The 17,335-nt window shown below is 42.2% G+C and overlaps 1 protein-coding gene and 1 long non-coding RNA gene across 2 annotated transcripts in view; one reads left to right on the top strand and one right to left on the bottom strand.

Moving 5' to 3' along the window:
• Positions 1-318: 318 nt before the first annotated feature.
• Positions 319-17,335, bottom strand: part of LOC115192193 (influenza virus NS1A-binding protein homolog A) — a 43,500-nt gene continuing 26,483 nt past the window's right edge. Inside the window, exons 4-14 of the mRNA XM_029750413.1 lie at positions 13,549-13,718; positions 12,021-12,096; positions 11,744-11,917; positions 7,705-7,830; positions 6,108-6,221; positions 5,432-5,576; positions 5,057-5,281; positions 4,805-4,926; positions 4,427-4,685; positions 1,712-1,885; positions 319-1,472 (exon numbers count right to left, since the gene is read on the bottom strand). Coding sequence (XP_029606273.1) covers positions 1,165-1,472; positions 1,712-1,885; positions 4,427-4,685; positions 4,805-4,926; positions 5,057-5,281; positions 5,432-5,576; positions 6,108-6,221; positions 7,705-7,830; positions 11,744-11,917; positions 12,021-12,096; positions 13,549-13,718 — 1,893 coding nt within the window. The 3' untranslated portion in view covers positions 319-1,164. The remainder of the gene's footprint in view (positions 1,473-1,711; positions 1,886-4,426; positions 4,686-4,804; positions 4,927-5,056; positions 5,282-5,431; positions 5,577-6,107; positions 6,222-7,704; positions 7,831-11,743; positions 11,918-12,020; positions 12,097-13,548; positions 13,719-17,335) is intronic.
• Positions 16,082-16,761, top strand: LOC115192194 (uncharacterized). The gene is made up of 2 exons (XR_003877893.1): positions 16,082-16,592; positions 16,720-16,761. It is a non-coding gene; the product is annotated as an uncharacterized LOC115192194 (long non-coding RNA).

The following is a 17,335-nucleotide window of genomic DNA, read 5'->3' as shown; positions in this document are numbered from 1 at the left end:
GATATTTTGCCAATTAGGCAAAGGATCAGAATTTGGTTGCATGTGTAAAACACAACCGTGGATGGCTGCATAGACCATGCTGCCATACATTTATACTCGTGTAGAGAGAAGCAAGGGAGAGAAATGCTATATTTGGGGACAGTAATTGTGTCCTGGTGGAAAAAATAGTGACTTGCAACATCCAATTGGTGGAAGGTTTATAGAATGTGTATAAGTCAGGTTATTTCATTAGAACCTCAGGGTGGAAATTTCCCAATGCTACGTCAAAGACAGCGAAAGTCACTCCACTTTAACAAACCAGTCAAACATGACTATTAGTTCAATACAGTACTAGAACTGGAAAACTAAAAAAAAGAGGTTGAAATGGTTTATTAGTTAAGAAATATCAGCTTGTTACAAATGTGATGCAGCACTTTCCAATTGAATCATTCTAAACTCACAAAAGAAAATCGAAGCCAAATGTCTGAACCCCTTTTAAAACGCTCAACACAACAGCATCTCCATAATAGTAAATTAGTCAAAATGCAGCAACAAAAGAGTTGGTTAGCGTGTGTGTGCGCGAGTGTGTTACGCGTTACTAAACTGGCACTGGTTTCGTTTGATGACTCAATAGACATGTGCGTCCACTACTTCCTCTATTGGTAAATCAGCAGTGTATAAAAATATAAAAAAGGCATTAAAGATTTGTCAAGCAATCCAGCTTCAGTTTAAACTACACAAAAACGACATGGGAGTAACACTTTCTTTGAATAAGGCTTCAAAATTGCAGATATTTAAATATGTGTGAGCTAAAATGACAGTTCAAAATGAAAAAAGATATTCAGAATCACTTTCCTAAAACAAGTCAACTCAAAGTTTTCCAGTACCGTCACCTATTCTGAACACACCAGTAAGTCCAAGGTAGTCTTGGTGACCAAAACAGTAGGCATTTCTCTGTAAACCCTCAGAAAACAATACAAAACTTTCGAAGAAAAACTCAATTGCACTAAAAATATTAAAATGTTGGCATTCTTAATACAAAAAAGAAAAAAAGCAATCTAAATATATACAGCACGAAAAATAAAAGGCTTGATGTTGCTTTAGGCAACCCCCCAAAAATGATTCCCCTGTCCCTCTCGCTCACATACAGAAAATCACAAAACACAACTAAAAGCACTAAGCATGTTAGTTTGGGACACCCCCCCCATAACAGCCCCTTAACCCCTGACCCTCAGGCGGAAGAGAGGAGAGGGCCTCGGCGCAGTCGCTCCACTCGTCCGTCTCAGGGTCGTACACCTCGAGCGTGTTCAGGAAGTTGTTTCCGTCGAAGCCGCCCACGGCGCAGATGACGTCACCCAGCGCGGCCACACCCGCATTGCTCCGTGCCACGGTCATGCTACCCAGCATTCTCCATGCGTTACGGACTGGGTCATACACCTCTACACAGCGCAGTGCATGGGAGCCATCAAACCCACCAACCACTAAGAGCTTCCCTAGAGAGGGGAAGAAAAGGAGATGAGAGAGAGCAGAGAAAGGAGAGCAAAGGGTCAGCACAAATCAGAGTTTATCTGAGGAGTAATGATTTGGACATTTCTGCCGAATTCCAAGGTTGCAACCTGCATTCCCACCCTGTGAACTGATTACCCTATACATAGTAATCCTCTCGAGCCCGCCCCCGTTTAGAGCAGACCATAGAATTTGAATAGTTCATTTCTATGGAGTAGTCTCTTACCATCGTAGACGGCCACCCCAGCCCCCCTGCGAGCTACGTTCATGGGGGCGATAAGGGTCCAGGTGTTATTCTCAGGGTTGTAGCGCTCCACTGTGTTCAGGCAGTTCCACGACTCAGCACCTCCAATCACGTACATGAAGCCATCCAGCTCACATACCGCAGCCTGGTGCCTCTCTAGGAGAACACAGACAGAGTTAACACTGCACATTACCCACTTTTCACAGTCACAGAACTCAAAGCTGTTCTAGTTCTTCACGAATACAGTATATGCGATACAACGAAATCGGAAAGTACTCAAACCCCTTGACTTTATCCACATTTTGTTCATCAAGGCAAAGGGTGGTTACTTTGAAGAATCTAAAATATATTTTGATTTAACACTTTTGGTTACTACATGATAGTTTTGATGTCTTCACTATTATTCTACAATGCAGAAAATAGTACAAATGAAGAAAAACCCTTGAATGAGTAGGTCTCAACTTTTGACTGGTACTGAAAGCATTCTGCCCCCTTCCCTTTTTCCACATTTTGTTACATTACATCCTTATTCTAAAATGGATGAAATACATTATTTCCCTCAGCAATCTACACACTACCCCATAATGACAAAGCAAAAACAGGTTTTTACAAATGTATGAAAAATAAAAAATATACTTTATTTACATAAGTAGTCAATCCATTTGCTATGAGACTCGAAATTGAGCTCAGGTGCATACTGTTTCCATTGATCATCCTTAAGATGTTTCTACAACTTGATTGTAGTCCAAATGTGGTTGATTGGACATGATTTGGAAACGAACACACCTGTCTATATAAGATCCCGCAGTTGACAGTGCATGTCAGAGCAAAAACCAAGCCATGAGGTCGAAGGATTTGTCCGTAGAGCTCCGAGACAGGATTGTGTCGAGGCATAGATCTGGAGAAGGGTATCAAAACATTTCTGCAACATTGAAGGTCCCCAAGAACAGTGGCCTCCATCATTCTGAAATGGAAGAAGTTTGGAACCGGCAAGACTCTTCCTAGAGCTGGCCGCCCGGCCAAACCAAGCAAACAGGGGAGAAGGGCTTTGGTCAGGGAGGTGACCAAGAACCCGATGGTCACTGACAGAGTTCCTCTGTGGAGATGGGAGAACCTTCCAGAAGGACAACCATCTCTGCAGCACTTCACCATCAGGCTTTTATGGTTGAGTGGCCAAACGGAGAAGGAACATGGCGGTCCACTTGGAGATTGCCAAAAGGCACCTATAAAGAGAAACAAGATTCTCTGGTCTGATGAAACCAAGATTGAACTCTCTGGCCTGAATACCAAGCGTCACGTCTGAAGGAAACCTGGCACCATCCCTAAGGTTAAGCAAGGTGGTGGCAACATTATGCTGTGGGGATGTTTTTCAGGGGCAAGGACTGGGAGACTAGTCAGGATTAAGCGAAAGATGAACGGTGCAAAGGACAGAGATCCTTGATGAAAACCTTCTCCAGAGCACTCAGGACTTTAGACTGGGGCCAAGGTTAACCTTCCAACAGGACCACGACCCTAAGCACACAGCCAAGACAACGTAGGAGTAACTTCTGGACAAGTCTCAATGTCCTTGAGTGGCCCAGCCAGAGCACAGACTTGAACCCGATAGAACATCTCTGGAGAGACCTGAAAATAGCTCTGCAGCGACGCTACCCATCCAACCTGACAGAGCTTGAGAGGATCTACAGAGAATAGGTGAAACTTCCCAAATACAGGTGTGTCAAGCATCATACCCAAGAAGACTTGAGGCTGTAATCGCTGCCAACGGTGCATCAACAAAGTACTAAGTAAAGGATCTGAATACTTGTGATATTTCAGTTTCATTTTTTATAAATTTGCAAAAATGTCTAAACCTGTTTTTGTTTTGTTATTATGGGGTATTGTGTGTAGATAGATGAGGGGGGGGGGGGAAAACTATTTCATCCATTTCAGAATAAGGCTGTAACATAACATAATGTGGAAAGATTCAAGTGGTCTGAACACCTTCTGAATGCACTGTACATAAGCACCATTACTAAAGCATTCAGTCCTGTGACAGATCAAAGAACCCCTTTTTGGTATAATCTGGAACCCTTTTTGCTCAGTGTGTGTGTGTGTGTGTGTGATATTGGTACAGCATGTGTATAGTACAATCGTATTTGAACAATGAAGCTAAAACTTTTAATTTTGCTTTATACTCCAGCATTTGGGATTTGATATCAAATGTTTTATATGAGGTGACAAAGAATTTAGCCTTTTACTTGAGGGTATTTTCATACATATCTGTTTTACCGTTTAGAAATGAATGCACTTTATGTATCTAGTCCACCCATTTAAGGTGTCAAGTACTTTGACAAATGTACTTTGTGTATTCAATTTAGTCAAAAGTTTAGTATTTGGTCCCATTTACCTAGCATGCAATGACTAAGATTGTGACTCTTCAAAATTGTTGGGTTTATTTTTAGTTTGTTTTGGTTGTGTTTCAGATTATCTTGTGCCCAATGAATGGTAAATCATTTGTCATTTTTTAGTCACTTTTACTGTAAATAAGAACAGAATGTTTCTGAACACTTCTACATTAATGTGGAAAAACCCCCAAATAATCGTGACATTCTGTACTGTCGCCTCATATAAAACATTTGATCTCAAATCAAATGCTGGAGTATAAAGCCAAATTAAAATAACTACGTAGGGAAGTGTGTGTGTGGTATTGGTACGTACTGATGTTGAGGGGGGCACAGTTGTTCCAGGTCTTGGTCACCGGGTCAAAAGCATCACAGTTCTTCAGTCCTTTCTGCCCACAGGGGTCTGACCCTCCCACCACAAACAGCTTATTGTTCAACGAGCAGACACCTGCGTTGCAGCGATTGGTCCGGAGCTCTGCCACCTGAGCCCACGTGTCAGTGTGCGGATCGTAGGTCTCCCCACAGCTCAGCTCGTCTGAGTGACCGTTGGAGCCACCCATCACATACAGCTGACCCTAAGAGATCAGAGAAGACAGAGGCAGATTTAAGTCAGAAAACTCTTGATCAGTCCGGGTCAGACAGGCACCTGTCAATCATATGAAATGCGGGTTCAAAGGACAGGGGTGTGTTGTACCATGAGCACGGCCATCTGGAAGCGAGCCCTGGCAGTCCGCATGGGAGCAGTGAAGGTCCAGCGGTCCTCTTTGGGGTCGTAACACTCCACAGTCCTCAGGCACTCCTCCCGGTTATACCCTCCTGAAGGGAACATACACAGAGGATACCAGGTCAGTAACAAGACAGGGTTGATTTGGACGATCTGAGGCTTGAGACCTGTCAGTGCCAGTCTCCAGATAGAGAGGCCCATTGGCTGGTTAACCCTGCATACCTGCAGCGATGAGCCTGCCGTGCAGGGTGGCAGTGCCCAGGCCAGAGCGGGCGTAGTGCATGGAGGTCAGCGGGTGTTCCTCCAGCTCCTCAGACTGAGCCTCAAAGCTCAGGCTCTTCATCAGACATGGTGTGTCAGAGGGAGAACTCTGGGGAGAGTTGCGGCCATGCAGGAAGATCACGCACAACACCCCGTCCAGTACTGCCAGACACAGGTAGGTGTTGTCTGGAAGAGAGAGGGGAGAAGGAGGGAGGGAGGTGATGGTAATAACTAAATTAAAAAAACTTAAAATGTTATTATCTTAAACATTAGGATATTCATACACATACTCCTTGACACCGAAGGCTTCAAACGTTCTTCGACACATTCACTTACTGGTGGACTTCTCGGAGGCGATGTACTTCCACTCTCTCCTGCAGGGTTTGGGTGTGTTGAAGGCCAAGCCGGAGGGTGAGGAGCTGCCGGAGGTGGAGGAGCTCAGCTGTCTCTGGGTGTTGCTGTTCTCACGAGGGGGCTTCTTCTGCAAGAGCAGAAAGCAGCTACAGAAGCCCAGCCAGAGGCAACAGCCACATCATCTTACCTCTGGCTAATACACCAGCTGGCTGCAGAGCGCACACACCACAATCTGGCCTGAAAATTGACTAAACCTGGGTTTAAACCTGCCTAGAAATACATCCAAGCACATTATTTTAGCAGTGCCAGTCCCTCTGAAATGTTTCAAACCAGCCTACAACCCATTTTAAACCATCTGAACAAGCTGATAGACAGCACAGACAAACAATGGGAAGACTTTTACAAATGCAGACGCAGCTACATACTGAGACAAAACACACAAAAAAGGTAGTAATCATTACCCAATCTCCAAAAGACTGATCTGAGAACCAGTCTAATATGCAACATGAGCTATGCAAGCAGGTCTGTAGTATCCCAGGTTCTACAAACTAATTGTTTGCCTTGTTGCCAGGCTACATAAGGTGGGATAAAAGCCAGGTTGGGCCAAGCGACACTCGGGTAGGCCCAGGAAAGGTCCAGGTAGGGGTGGGTTGTGTACCTGAACAAACTGCATGTGGTCCTCCTCCGCACCAACCCCAAACATCCCATGTTCCTCAATGATGAGTGCGCCATCGAGCAGCTTGTGGTCGGCTGAGTAGTACAACGTTTGCACCTGCAAGACACACAGCGACATCACCCATGTGGCAGCCTGTCTCCATGGCAACACAGCAGCAGCCCGGGCAACACGAAAGGGAGGGAGGAAGGAGGACAGTGGGGGAGGAATGCTGATCTGTTGTCACTGGTAGGAGCCAATGCTTCTTTATCAACAGACACACAGAACGAACAGAGGTGGTTACAGGACATGTAGGAGTCCGCACAAAATCAGCAGTTTCTGCTTCTGTGCTGCCCTCTCTCCATAAGATCTAAAAAAGGAGGAGTCTGGGTTTGGTAAATACGCAACATTTGGAAACGTCTTCTGTCCTCATGACCTCACACCGGCTGCTTGGAAACCAGAAACCACGCTCCTGGCTGGCTGATGAAGTCGGTCATTATAAATGCATAGGAAAACATAACAAAAATGGCACTGAGGTATGCTTTCATACAGCAGGTGAAGGCAAAGCTTTGACATACATTGACATTTCATACAAGTAGTCATAAAACAAAAAAAATGTTTTCAAACAAAGTTACAGTAAAAAAAAAAAAAAAAAACTGTTCAAATAAGTGATTGGATTATGCTGTGGGCATGGAGATGATGTGTAGAATATGCTTGAGCAGAGAAGCATTTCAAAAGTTGTTTTAAATGGCCGTCATTCTGCTCTTTCCCACGTTAAAGGACAAAGCTCTTAAAATGTACTGTGCAATCACTGATTTGGATTAAATATGGTTCCTATTAAATGGGGTTTCAAAATAAGGGGTTAGATTAGTGAATTATGAGGGGTGTATCGAGTCTCGGGGAGGGGTGGTTGGGGTAATCATGGCAGATGTACTGTTCAGTGGATATGGGTTTCTGTGAGTACTCTACTGCATGTCATTTTGTATATCTGGATGATCAATCCGGCTGTAGAGAGAGGGAGGTGCTTCTCTCCTCCCTCTTTTTCTCGTTCTGACTCATTACCCTGGTGGCTCAGTCTTGGCTCTTCAGTCGTCTCCTGCTGCTGTTAATAAACCTGGAGGACAGAGAAATCAACGGGGAGGAAGAGTCATTAGAACTGGAGCGCTCGCTGACACACACACGCAAACGCACACTTAATGCGCACACACACCCCTGCTCAGAAAGAGAAGGGCATCGGTGAGACAGAACAGAGTCAAAGACCTGCTCACTCACTTTGTTTCAATGCAAAACAGACCAAAAGTCATAACACTGTGGGTGGAACCAACTGATCACTAAAACATAAATATCAAAGAGCGAACAGCCACATGGCTGTGTCTCTGCTCACCTCTAGTTTGCAGTATGGCCAGGTACACTGTACTGCATAACTTAACACTTAAAAAAAGAACGAAAAAACAAACAAACAGTCCTAACAGTGTGTGAAATGACATCATGCCACATTGAGTTGTGAACAGTGCCTTAACATGTTAGAGGAAAGCGCAGAAAGGAGGGGAGGGAGGGATATGGGGCGGATGGGTGCAAGCTAGACTCCAGCTATGGTACTGACCTCCCCCATCAGTCTATCCAGTTGGTCTCCATTCTCCCACAGTCTGCGCTGGACCCAGTTAAGCACCTTGGAGTAGAGCTTGCCATTGCTGGGCAGGCTCAAGCTGTCTTCCAGCATTACTTCTAACTGTAGAGACATAAGAGGAGACCAGTCAGAAGAGGTGCTAGGCTCAACCGTGGCTAGGGTCAAATCATAAATCACAAGACACTGATTCCTTATTGAACCATCATAGCCTAGCTAGGGTTATGATGCATTCTACCTTAACTGGAGACAAAGAAGCCTATTCAATCAAAACCAGTAACTGGTGAATTCTGCAGCACAAAAGTAATAATGCAACTAACTGTATTTGAAGGCCATAAGTAACCAGTTGGGTCACACCCACATTTGCAGATGGTCATTTTCAGGCAGGATCAAATACGGAAGCCATCGATTTAGATATGAACATCAACCGAGAAATGTAACTGTTCAATGATTAGTACATATTGGGTGAGATCCAGAGCAGGAACAGCTAACAATTTCTACTGAGATGATTTATCCATGTTTGTCCTCCAACCGTCAAAGCAATCTGATAGCCTCCTAGGCAAGGTAAAGACTAGTCTTGTATATTCCAGACCTTGGCGCATCATAAGCTAGGCAACGACAAGGCCTGGGGAGGATATCGGCTTCTGACATTTCAAAAGGATTAATATAATTATTTTCAAGGAGGGTCCTCTTCAGACAGTCAACACTCTTAACAAATCACACGTTTGAGTAGGTGGGGCTTAAAATGCAGGCAGGAATTGTGCACATGTATAGCTAGGGCAAGAAGCAGATACGGCAGTGTCTTTATCGACTGTCCCAACTGACATTGGAACTTCTACAGACATGTTAAGCTGGAGCATTGCCGGAAGCAACCAGTATGTCTAGAGAGACTAGGTAAATAGTGGACATGTTTAAATTATCCCTATATGTCTAACCAATCATTGTAGTGAGTTTATTTATTGAATATAATTCAAAATATATTTTTTTGTAATTTACTTCCCTGATCCTCCTTAGGCCACTGAAATGTCCAGTCCAACTGTGTGGGCATGGGGATAGAAATTTGAATATATTCCATCCTGGCCTATACCCTATCTGCTGTTTATTCAATGCACAAACACGATGTTTATCTACAGACAGACCATAGGACTCTGCGTCCGAGGCCAAACAAGTAATACTTCCAAATAATCAAAGTCTACAAAGTCTATTTGACAAAATTATGAAGTAATGAGACTGAAGATGATCATTATTTCTAATGAGTAAACACATGAATTACACATTTTGGAATGTTTTCGGTTGTTGAAAGTAAATAAAATAACGAGACTACCATGAAACTGTCATTCTTCAAATTCCCGTCAGTTATTTACATAAACAGATCGCAAACAAGGTTATAATGAAAGTCGAAATCATGGCATGTAAGTATCTTTTTACACGTGCTCAAGCTCTGGAAGGTGTTCCTGTGAGAGGAAAACAGATCATGGTGAAAGTAAGAGGTTGTTTGCTAAACAATCAGATGAGGTATAATCAAATTTTATTGGTCACATACACGTTTAGCAGTGGAAGAGTTGCAGTATTGCACACACACAATTACACTAAGCTTCTGACTAACTTGTTTGGCAGAATCTGATATGTGATGTTTGAGTGAAAATCTACCAGAGAATAGATCTCCAGGAGGTTGGTGACCACTGCCCCCACACACTACAAAATGTGTCTTCAAATAATCACATCACCCCCACCCATTGAATTCCTACTTGGTTATAGACCATGGTTTATTCCACTAGTCGCAAAATAAAAATAAAAAAATACTACTACTACTACTACTACTACTACTACTACTACTACTACTACTACTACTACTACTACTACTACTACTACTACTACTACTACTACTACTACTACTACTACTACTACTCTGACATGGGTGGTGTCGTGAGAAGTCAGGCTGCATAGTTTTGAACCATTTGGAGTTTATGGAGCTTGTGTTGATGCCTCAGAGTAGTTAATTACAGTAGTCTCGTTGGGAGGAGATCAATGCATGTCGGAAGTGGCGATCGATGCGTAGGGGGAAGAGAGACACAATGGTGTTGTCAATGTTGAGGTTTCCAACTTTAAAAGTGTGGATTTGGTGCCTTGTACACAGAAAGAAATGGAGAGAAATGTTTTTATTTTGTCAATTAGAAAGATTGGAAGAAAATAGCCAACATTTGGCTATCCAACTTACCAATATTGATAAGTTGGTTAACTTCTCTAGGGTAGGGGGCAGTATTTTGACGTCCGGATGAAAGGCATGCCCGTAGTAAACTGCCTGCTACTCAGGCTCAGAAGGTAGGATATGCATATTATTAGTATATTTGGATGATGTCTGAGTATAACAGAACTCATACGGCAGGCAAAAACCTGAAAAATCCAACCAGGAAGTATGGAAATCTGAGGTTTGTAGTTTTTCAAGGGATTGCCTATACAGTGACTTAGGGTTCATTTTGCACTTCCTAAGGCTTCCACTAGATGTCAACAGTCTTTAGAACCTTGTTTCATGCTTCTACTGTTACTGGGGAGAGAATAAGAGCTCACTCAACAAGTGGACTGCCTGATGCCAATGAGTTGTTTGCTGTGCAGTCACGCCATTCCTTCTTTTTCCTCTGTAATGAATACGCTATTGTCCGGTTGGAATATTATTGAATATTTATGTTAAAAAGACCCTAAGGATTGATTGTAAACATCGTTTGACATGTTTCTACAAATGGTAATGGAACTTTGACTTTGTCTAGGGTTTTGCGCTCGCGCATTGTGCCTTTGGAATAGTGATCTGAACGCGCGAACAAAACGGACGTCTTTGGACAAAAATGGAGTTAATCGAACAAAACAAACATTTCTTGTGGAAGTGGGAGTGCATTCTGACGAAGATCAGCAAAGGTAAGTGAAGATTTATAATACTATTTCTGAGTTTTGTTGACTCCAGAACTTGGTGGGTATCTGTATGGCTTGTTTTGATATCTGAGCGCTGTACTCAGATTATTGAACAATGTGCTTTCACCGTAAAGCTTTTTTGAAATCTGACACAGTGGTTGCATTGAGAAGTGCATCTATAATTCTTTCAATAACTGCTGTAAAATTTACCAACGTTTATGATGAGTATTTTTGTAAATTGATGTGCTCATTCACCGGAATTTTTGGAGGCAAAACATTTCTGAACATCACGCGCCAATGTAAAATGGGGTTTTTGGATATAAATATGAACTTCATCGAACAAAACATACATGTATTGTTTAACATTGAGTCCTGGGAGTGTCATCTGATGATCATCAAAGGTTAGTGATTCATTTTAGCTGTATTTCTGGTTTTTGTGACCTTGCTTGGAAAATGGCTGTGTGGTTTTTCTTGTCAAGGTGATGTCCTAACACAATGTAATGTTATGCTTTCGCCGTAAAGCCTTTTTGAAATCGGACAATGTGGTTGGATTAACGACAAGTGGATCTTTAAAATGGGATATAGTTGTATGTTTGAGAAATTTGAATTATGAGATTTTTGTTGTTTTGAATTTGCCGCCCTGCTAATTCACTGGCTGTTGAATAGTGTGTCTCGCAGGTGGGACCTACCCCAGAGAGGTTAAGAACAAATTCTTATTTACAATGACGGTCCGGACGACGCTGGGCCAATTGTGCACCGCCCTATGGCACTCCCAATCACAGCTGGATGTGATACAGCCTTGATTTGAACCAGGGACTGTAGTGACGCCTCTTGCACTGAGATGCAGTGCCTTTGACCGCTACGTCCGTGTTACCTATTTAACTGAACTAGAATGCTTTAAAAGGCCACTTTTTTAAAATATATATATATATATATATATATATATATATATAAGTGTCGTTTAATTTATTTTTTACAAGGAAAATATCGGATATCAGTATCGGGCAAAAATGTCATATCGGCACATCACTATTAATGACAACCTGAAAAATCATGTTTTTAACTGCACTGCCCCGTTAAGGTTGCAGTAGATCATTGCTCAGGGAAGACTCACTTTGAGGCGGGGGAGTTTGAGGAAGTCCTCCTGCTCAGAGACCTCCAGCAGGTGTTCTTGGATGTAGATGTCGATCTTGGACAGCATGCGGCCGTCTCCCATGCAGCTGGAAAAGTTACGAAAGGAGATGGCACTCTGGGATTCCATCTTCGACAGCAGGTAGTTGCCACAGATCTGACCAATCAGACAGGAGAGAAGTTTAAACCTCTGAACAATGGGACTGCATTTAAACATACGGTATTGCATATCAGTAGTTGAAAACAGAGTAAGATCCTACCTGCTTTACTCGTTCCATCTTTAGCCTTTTGGCTGCAGTGTAGACATCCTTAACCAACTCCTTGTCTGCCTTCAACCTGCAAGAGAGAACCATTAGTTAGTCAGACAAACACAGACAGGAGTTGTACGCATGCTTGACAGGTGATGACCATAGCCAAAAAGAATGCCTTGAGAGGGGTGAGCAGAGTTAGAGCGGTGAAGGGTCCCGGGAAACATTTTTAAAAAAACATGCAGTCTTTTTATTGTACTTTTAAATCCCTTATTTATACAACTCCAATATATACATGTTTTCATAATGTATTTCCCTGTGCCTCCTAGGGCCACTGAAACGCTCAGTCTGATCGTGTGGGCGATAGGAAACAAAATTGAATATGAAATTACACAGCTGGAATGGCTAATAGGATGGTCTAGAGCCCACCCCCTTACCCCTTTAAAAAACAAAGGCACATGGTATTCAACCTGTCAGTTGGAGCTGGAGTTGCACCCTGAAAGCGGCAAACTTTCACACGTAGGCTACTTTGTTAAAAACAAAAAGGCATACATAATGCATCTAAATTTGCTTTATCGTTGTTGTACCGTTTTCAATAAGGAAACAAGATTCAGGACCAGAACAGCCTGTTTGCATGGTGGACCATCTTGGCCTATACCTTGTTTGCCGTCTATTTATTGCAGAATACCACGAATATATACAGGGCCGACTATAGGCCTCGGAGTCTCAGAGGCCTAACACGTAAGTAATACATTTACATGTTACATTTTAGTCATTTAGCAGACGCTCTTATCCAGAGCAACTTACAGTAGTGAATGCATACATTTCATGCATTTTTTTTTGTTTTGTACTGGCCCCCCGTGGGAATCGAACCAACAACCCTGGTGTTGCAAACACCATGCTCTACTTAGTATTACTCGCTGTGTTAGGCTTCAGAGGCAATGGCCCATGGTATAATCTTCAGTATAACCACAAAGTCCATTTAATCATTTTGAGAAAATATCCAGTATCAAAGTCTATAACATTTCAAATGTTAAAGTAAACACTGGAATTCTGTTGTTAAAGGTAAATAAAGAAACCAGACTGTAATTAAGTTTTTCTTCATGCATTCTCAGTTATTTACATCAAATACTAAACAGATTCACAGATATTCAGTTCATTGTCAAGTGCCAGTACGCCATTGTGATATGGACAGGTTGAATTTACACACACACACACACACACACACACCTCAGATTGTAAACAAAGTTAATGAAATTCAAAATTATGTATCTTTAAGTTATTGTTTTACAACTAAAAGCTCTGGAAGTTAATGCATTCACAGTAAAAAGTATTTATATTCTGATCCTTACCAAAATAAGGACACATCCAGACCAAAGCAGGTGTTATGTTTTAAAAATAAATTAACAGTTGAAGAACATCACTTTAACAAAGCCTAAGACTCATTGCACAATGCATGTCTTAGAAGATGTATACTCAATGGGCAGCGTAGGCGTAGTTTAGGGGTCAGAGGGTAGAGATTAGAGGTCATGGCACTTACTGGGCAGTGTAGGCATAGTTAAGCAGGATCTCCACAGCCTCTGGGTCAAGGTCTTCGAAGGTGACGTGGGACACGCCGTGAGGTTCGATGTCGCTGTTGAAGATCTCAAACAGGTAGGGGCTACAGCAGGCCAGCACGGCACGGTGAGCCATCAACTCATGACCACACACCTACAGAGGAGATAGGTCAGAGGTCAGGGCTCAAACTAGAGAGACCATTCTTCAGAGGTGCTATAATTTATACTGAACTAAAATAAAAAAAGCAACATGTAAAGCGTTGGTCCCAAGTTTTATGAGCCATAATAAAAAATCCCAGAAATTTTCCATATGCATAAAAAGCTTATTTCTCTCAAATGTTGTTTACGTTCCTATTAATTAGCATTTCTCCTTCACCAAGATAATCCATCCACTGACAGGTGTCACAAATCATGAAGCTGATTAAACAGCATTATCATTACACAGGTGCACCTTGTGCTGGGGACAATAAAAGGCCACTAAAACATACAGTTGTGTCACAATGCCACAGGTGTCTCAAATTTTGAGGGAGCATGCAATTGGCATTCGGACTGCAGGAATGTCCACCAGAGCTGTTGCCAGAGAACTGTTAAAGAAAATGTAGGTGGTATATCAACTTTAATATTGCAGCTTCCAACAATATAATTGTCTGCACCATTACCAATCCCCTATATATTTTTCTATGTATACATGTACTGTGCATTCGGAAAGTGTTCAGACCACTTTTTCCACATTTTGTTACATTACAGCCTTATTCTAAAATGGCTTAGTTTTCCCCCCACCCCCTCATCAATCTACACACAATACATAATGACAAAGCAAGAAACATGTTATTTTATGCAAATTTATCTAAGAGTAAAAACTGTAGAGAAAAAAAAAAAACACATTTACATAAGTATTCAGACACTTTACGCAGTACTATTGTTCGATCCGGTTCAAGTCCAGTCCACTCGGGAACATTGAGACTTGTCCTGAAGCCACTCCTGCGTTGTCTTGACTGTGTGCTTAGGGTTGTCGTCGTGATGGAAGGTGAATATTTGCCCCCAGACTGAGGTCCTGAGCGCTCAGGCGCTTGTTTACGCCAACAAGCTCTGTCCTTTGCGCCGTTCATCTTTCCCTCAATCCGGACTAGTCTCCCAGTCCCTGCCGCTGAAAAACATCCCCACAGCATGATGCTGCCACCACCATGCTTCACCTTAGGGATGGTGCCAGGTTTCCTCCCGACGTGACGCTTGGCATTCACATCAAAGAGCTCAATCTTAGTTTCATCTGACCAGAGAATCTTGTTTCTCATGGTCTGAGTCTGTTAGGTGCCTTTAGGCAAACTTCAAATGGCTGTCATGTGCCTTTTACTGAGGATGGCGCCGACAGAGGGCTGCCTCGCTTCCAGTCCTTAGGAAACTTTGCAGTACTTCACTGGACTTCATGCAAAATGGAAACCATATATCCTGAGGCTGCATTTATTGTAGCTGGGGATTTTACCAAAAGAAATTTGAGAACAAGGCTACCTAAATTCTAATCAGCATATTGACTGTAGCATTTGTGCTGGTAAAACACTGGATCACTCTCCAGGACACCTACAGCACCCGATGTCACAGGAAGGCCAAAAAGATCATCAAGGACAACCACCAGACGAGCCACTGCCTGTTCACCCCGCTGCCATCCAGAAGGCGAGATCAGTACAGGTGCATTAAAGCTGGGACCAAGAGACTGAAAAACAGCTTCAATCTCAAGGCCATCAGACTGTTAAATAGCCATCACTAACACAGAGGCTGCTGCCTACATAGACTTGAAATCACTGGCCACTTAATTATTTTTTTTTATCACTAGTCACTTTAATAATGTTTACATATCTTGCATTACTCACCTCATACATATATACTGTATTTTATACCATCTTGCCTATGCTGCTCTGTCATTGCTCATCCATATATTTATATGTAACCTGGGACCTGTTGGATGGGAGGGCGAGGGCCATTCCCCCCAGAAATGTCCGGGAACTTGCTGGTGCCTCGGTGGAAGAGTGGGGTAACATCTCACAGCAAGAACAGGCAAATCTGGTGCAGTCCATGAGGAGATGCACTGCAGTACTTAATGCAGCTGGTGGCCACACCAGATACTGAATGTTACTTTTGATTGACCCCCCTTTGTTCGGGACACATTATTCAATTTCTGTTAGTCACGTCTGTGGGTCTTGTTCAGTTTCTCAGTTGTTGAGTCTTGTTATGTTCATACAAATATTTACACATGTTAAGTTTGCTGAAAATAAATGCAGTTGACAGTGAGAAGACGTTTCTTTTTTTGCTGAGTTTATATGGGTCGAAGACATAAGGCGGGGGTCGGCAACCCGCGGCTCTAGAGCCACATGCGGCTCTTTAGCGCCGCCCTAGTGGCTCCCTGGAGCTTTTTCAAAAATATGAAAATGGAAAAAGATGGTGTGAATATATTTTGTTTTAATATAATTTATTATCCAATGCTGTAAAAATGTGTATAATAAATATTTAATTTCAACATTACTGTCAACAAAGATTTACGTCATAGCCTGCGAGACACGTTTCTTTCAGCTCGGCGTAGTGCCAGACAGGTGGCCGTTGCAAACAAACCGGCGGGTGTGTCATGGGCCATGGATCCCAAAGGCAAAAAGAGAAAGATAGCTGAGGAGAACAGAGGATTCCACAGTTCTTTGACCGAATCATTTGCTTTCATTGCCAATGCGGAAGGATTGCCTGCATGTTTGCTTTGTAATGAGAAGTTGTCAAATAACAAAAAGAGTAACGTGGAAAGACATTTCCATTCTTCCTGACAGTTATAGGAACATGAAGAAATATGCATTTGGAGTATTATCCATCTTTGGATCAACATACCTGTGCGAGCAGATATTCTCAAACATGAACTACATAAAATCCAAATACCGCACCCGCCTCACAGATGAGAGCTTGCAGTCCTGCGTGAAGATTAAAGTTACATCTTACATGCCCGATGTTGAGAAGCTGTCCAGTGATGTCCGAAAACAGAAGTCACATTAAACGGGTAAGAACACAATCCTGTCATAGGCACATATTTAGTAACGAAGTGGCTGTTTTTATAAAGTGATTTCTGATTTGTCAGTATATATTTGGAATGACACATAGGGATATTATTGTGTTTTGTTGCTCAGGTCCGAGGATGGCTGCATTGTATTGTGCGTGTCAAAAGAGAAGAGGGTGCTGTTGCATTTTACCCTTGCACATTTGCAGAAAACTAAAGAGAAGAGGATAATGCACAGAAATCGAACTTAAACTGTATTATTTTAATTTTATATACTTTACCTTTTCAAAAGGCTGCTGTTTTATTGCACTCTGTCTGTTGCCCAGATAAGGGGGAAAAGAGAAGGATTGTATCGTATTATTGAGGATTTAAAAGGACTGCATTTTATTTCCATGGGGAGGTCTGAAATTACAGGAGGCCTAATATGCACGTTGCACATTTTGTTTTTTTGAATCCTAAAATAAAAATTACAACAAAATCTGTTTTCTGTATTGTATTTCTATAATTTCATCAATGCAACGAAACATAATACATTAATATTATAATGGAAGTTAAACTTAAAGCACCATCGTACAGCAGAGTAGTCACGAGGTGCCTCATTCTACCCAGGATGCGCTGCAGGTAAAATAAACGTTTAATCATGAATGCTCATTATGCATTTGTAGCCTACTTATCATTTTGATAGTAGGCTAATATAGCTAATATAGACACTTACAGCATGTGTTGCCTTCATTATAAGGCTTATA

The sequence above is a fragment of the Salmo trutta genome, chromosome 4 (genome assembly GCF_901001165.1).
Source record: "Salmo trutta chromosome 4, fSalTru1.1, whole genome shotgun sequence".
Classification (NCBI taxonomy): Eukaryota; Metazoa; Chordata; class Actinopteri; order Salmoniformes; family Salmonidae; genus Salmo; species Salmo trutta.
The sequence above is the reverse complement of the archived record's forward strand: the minus strand, read 5'-3'. Positions and strand labels throughout refer to the sequence as shown.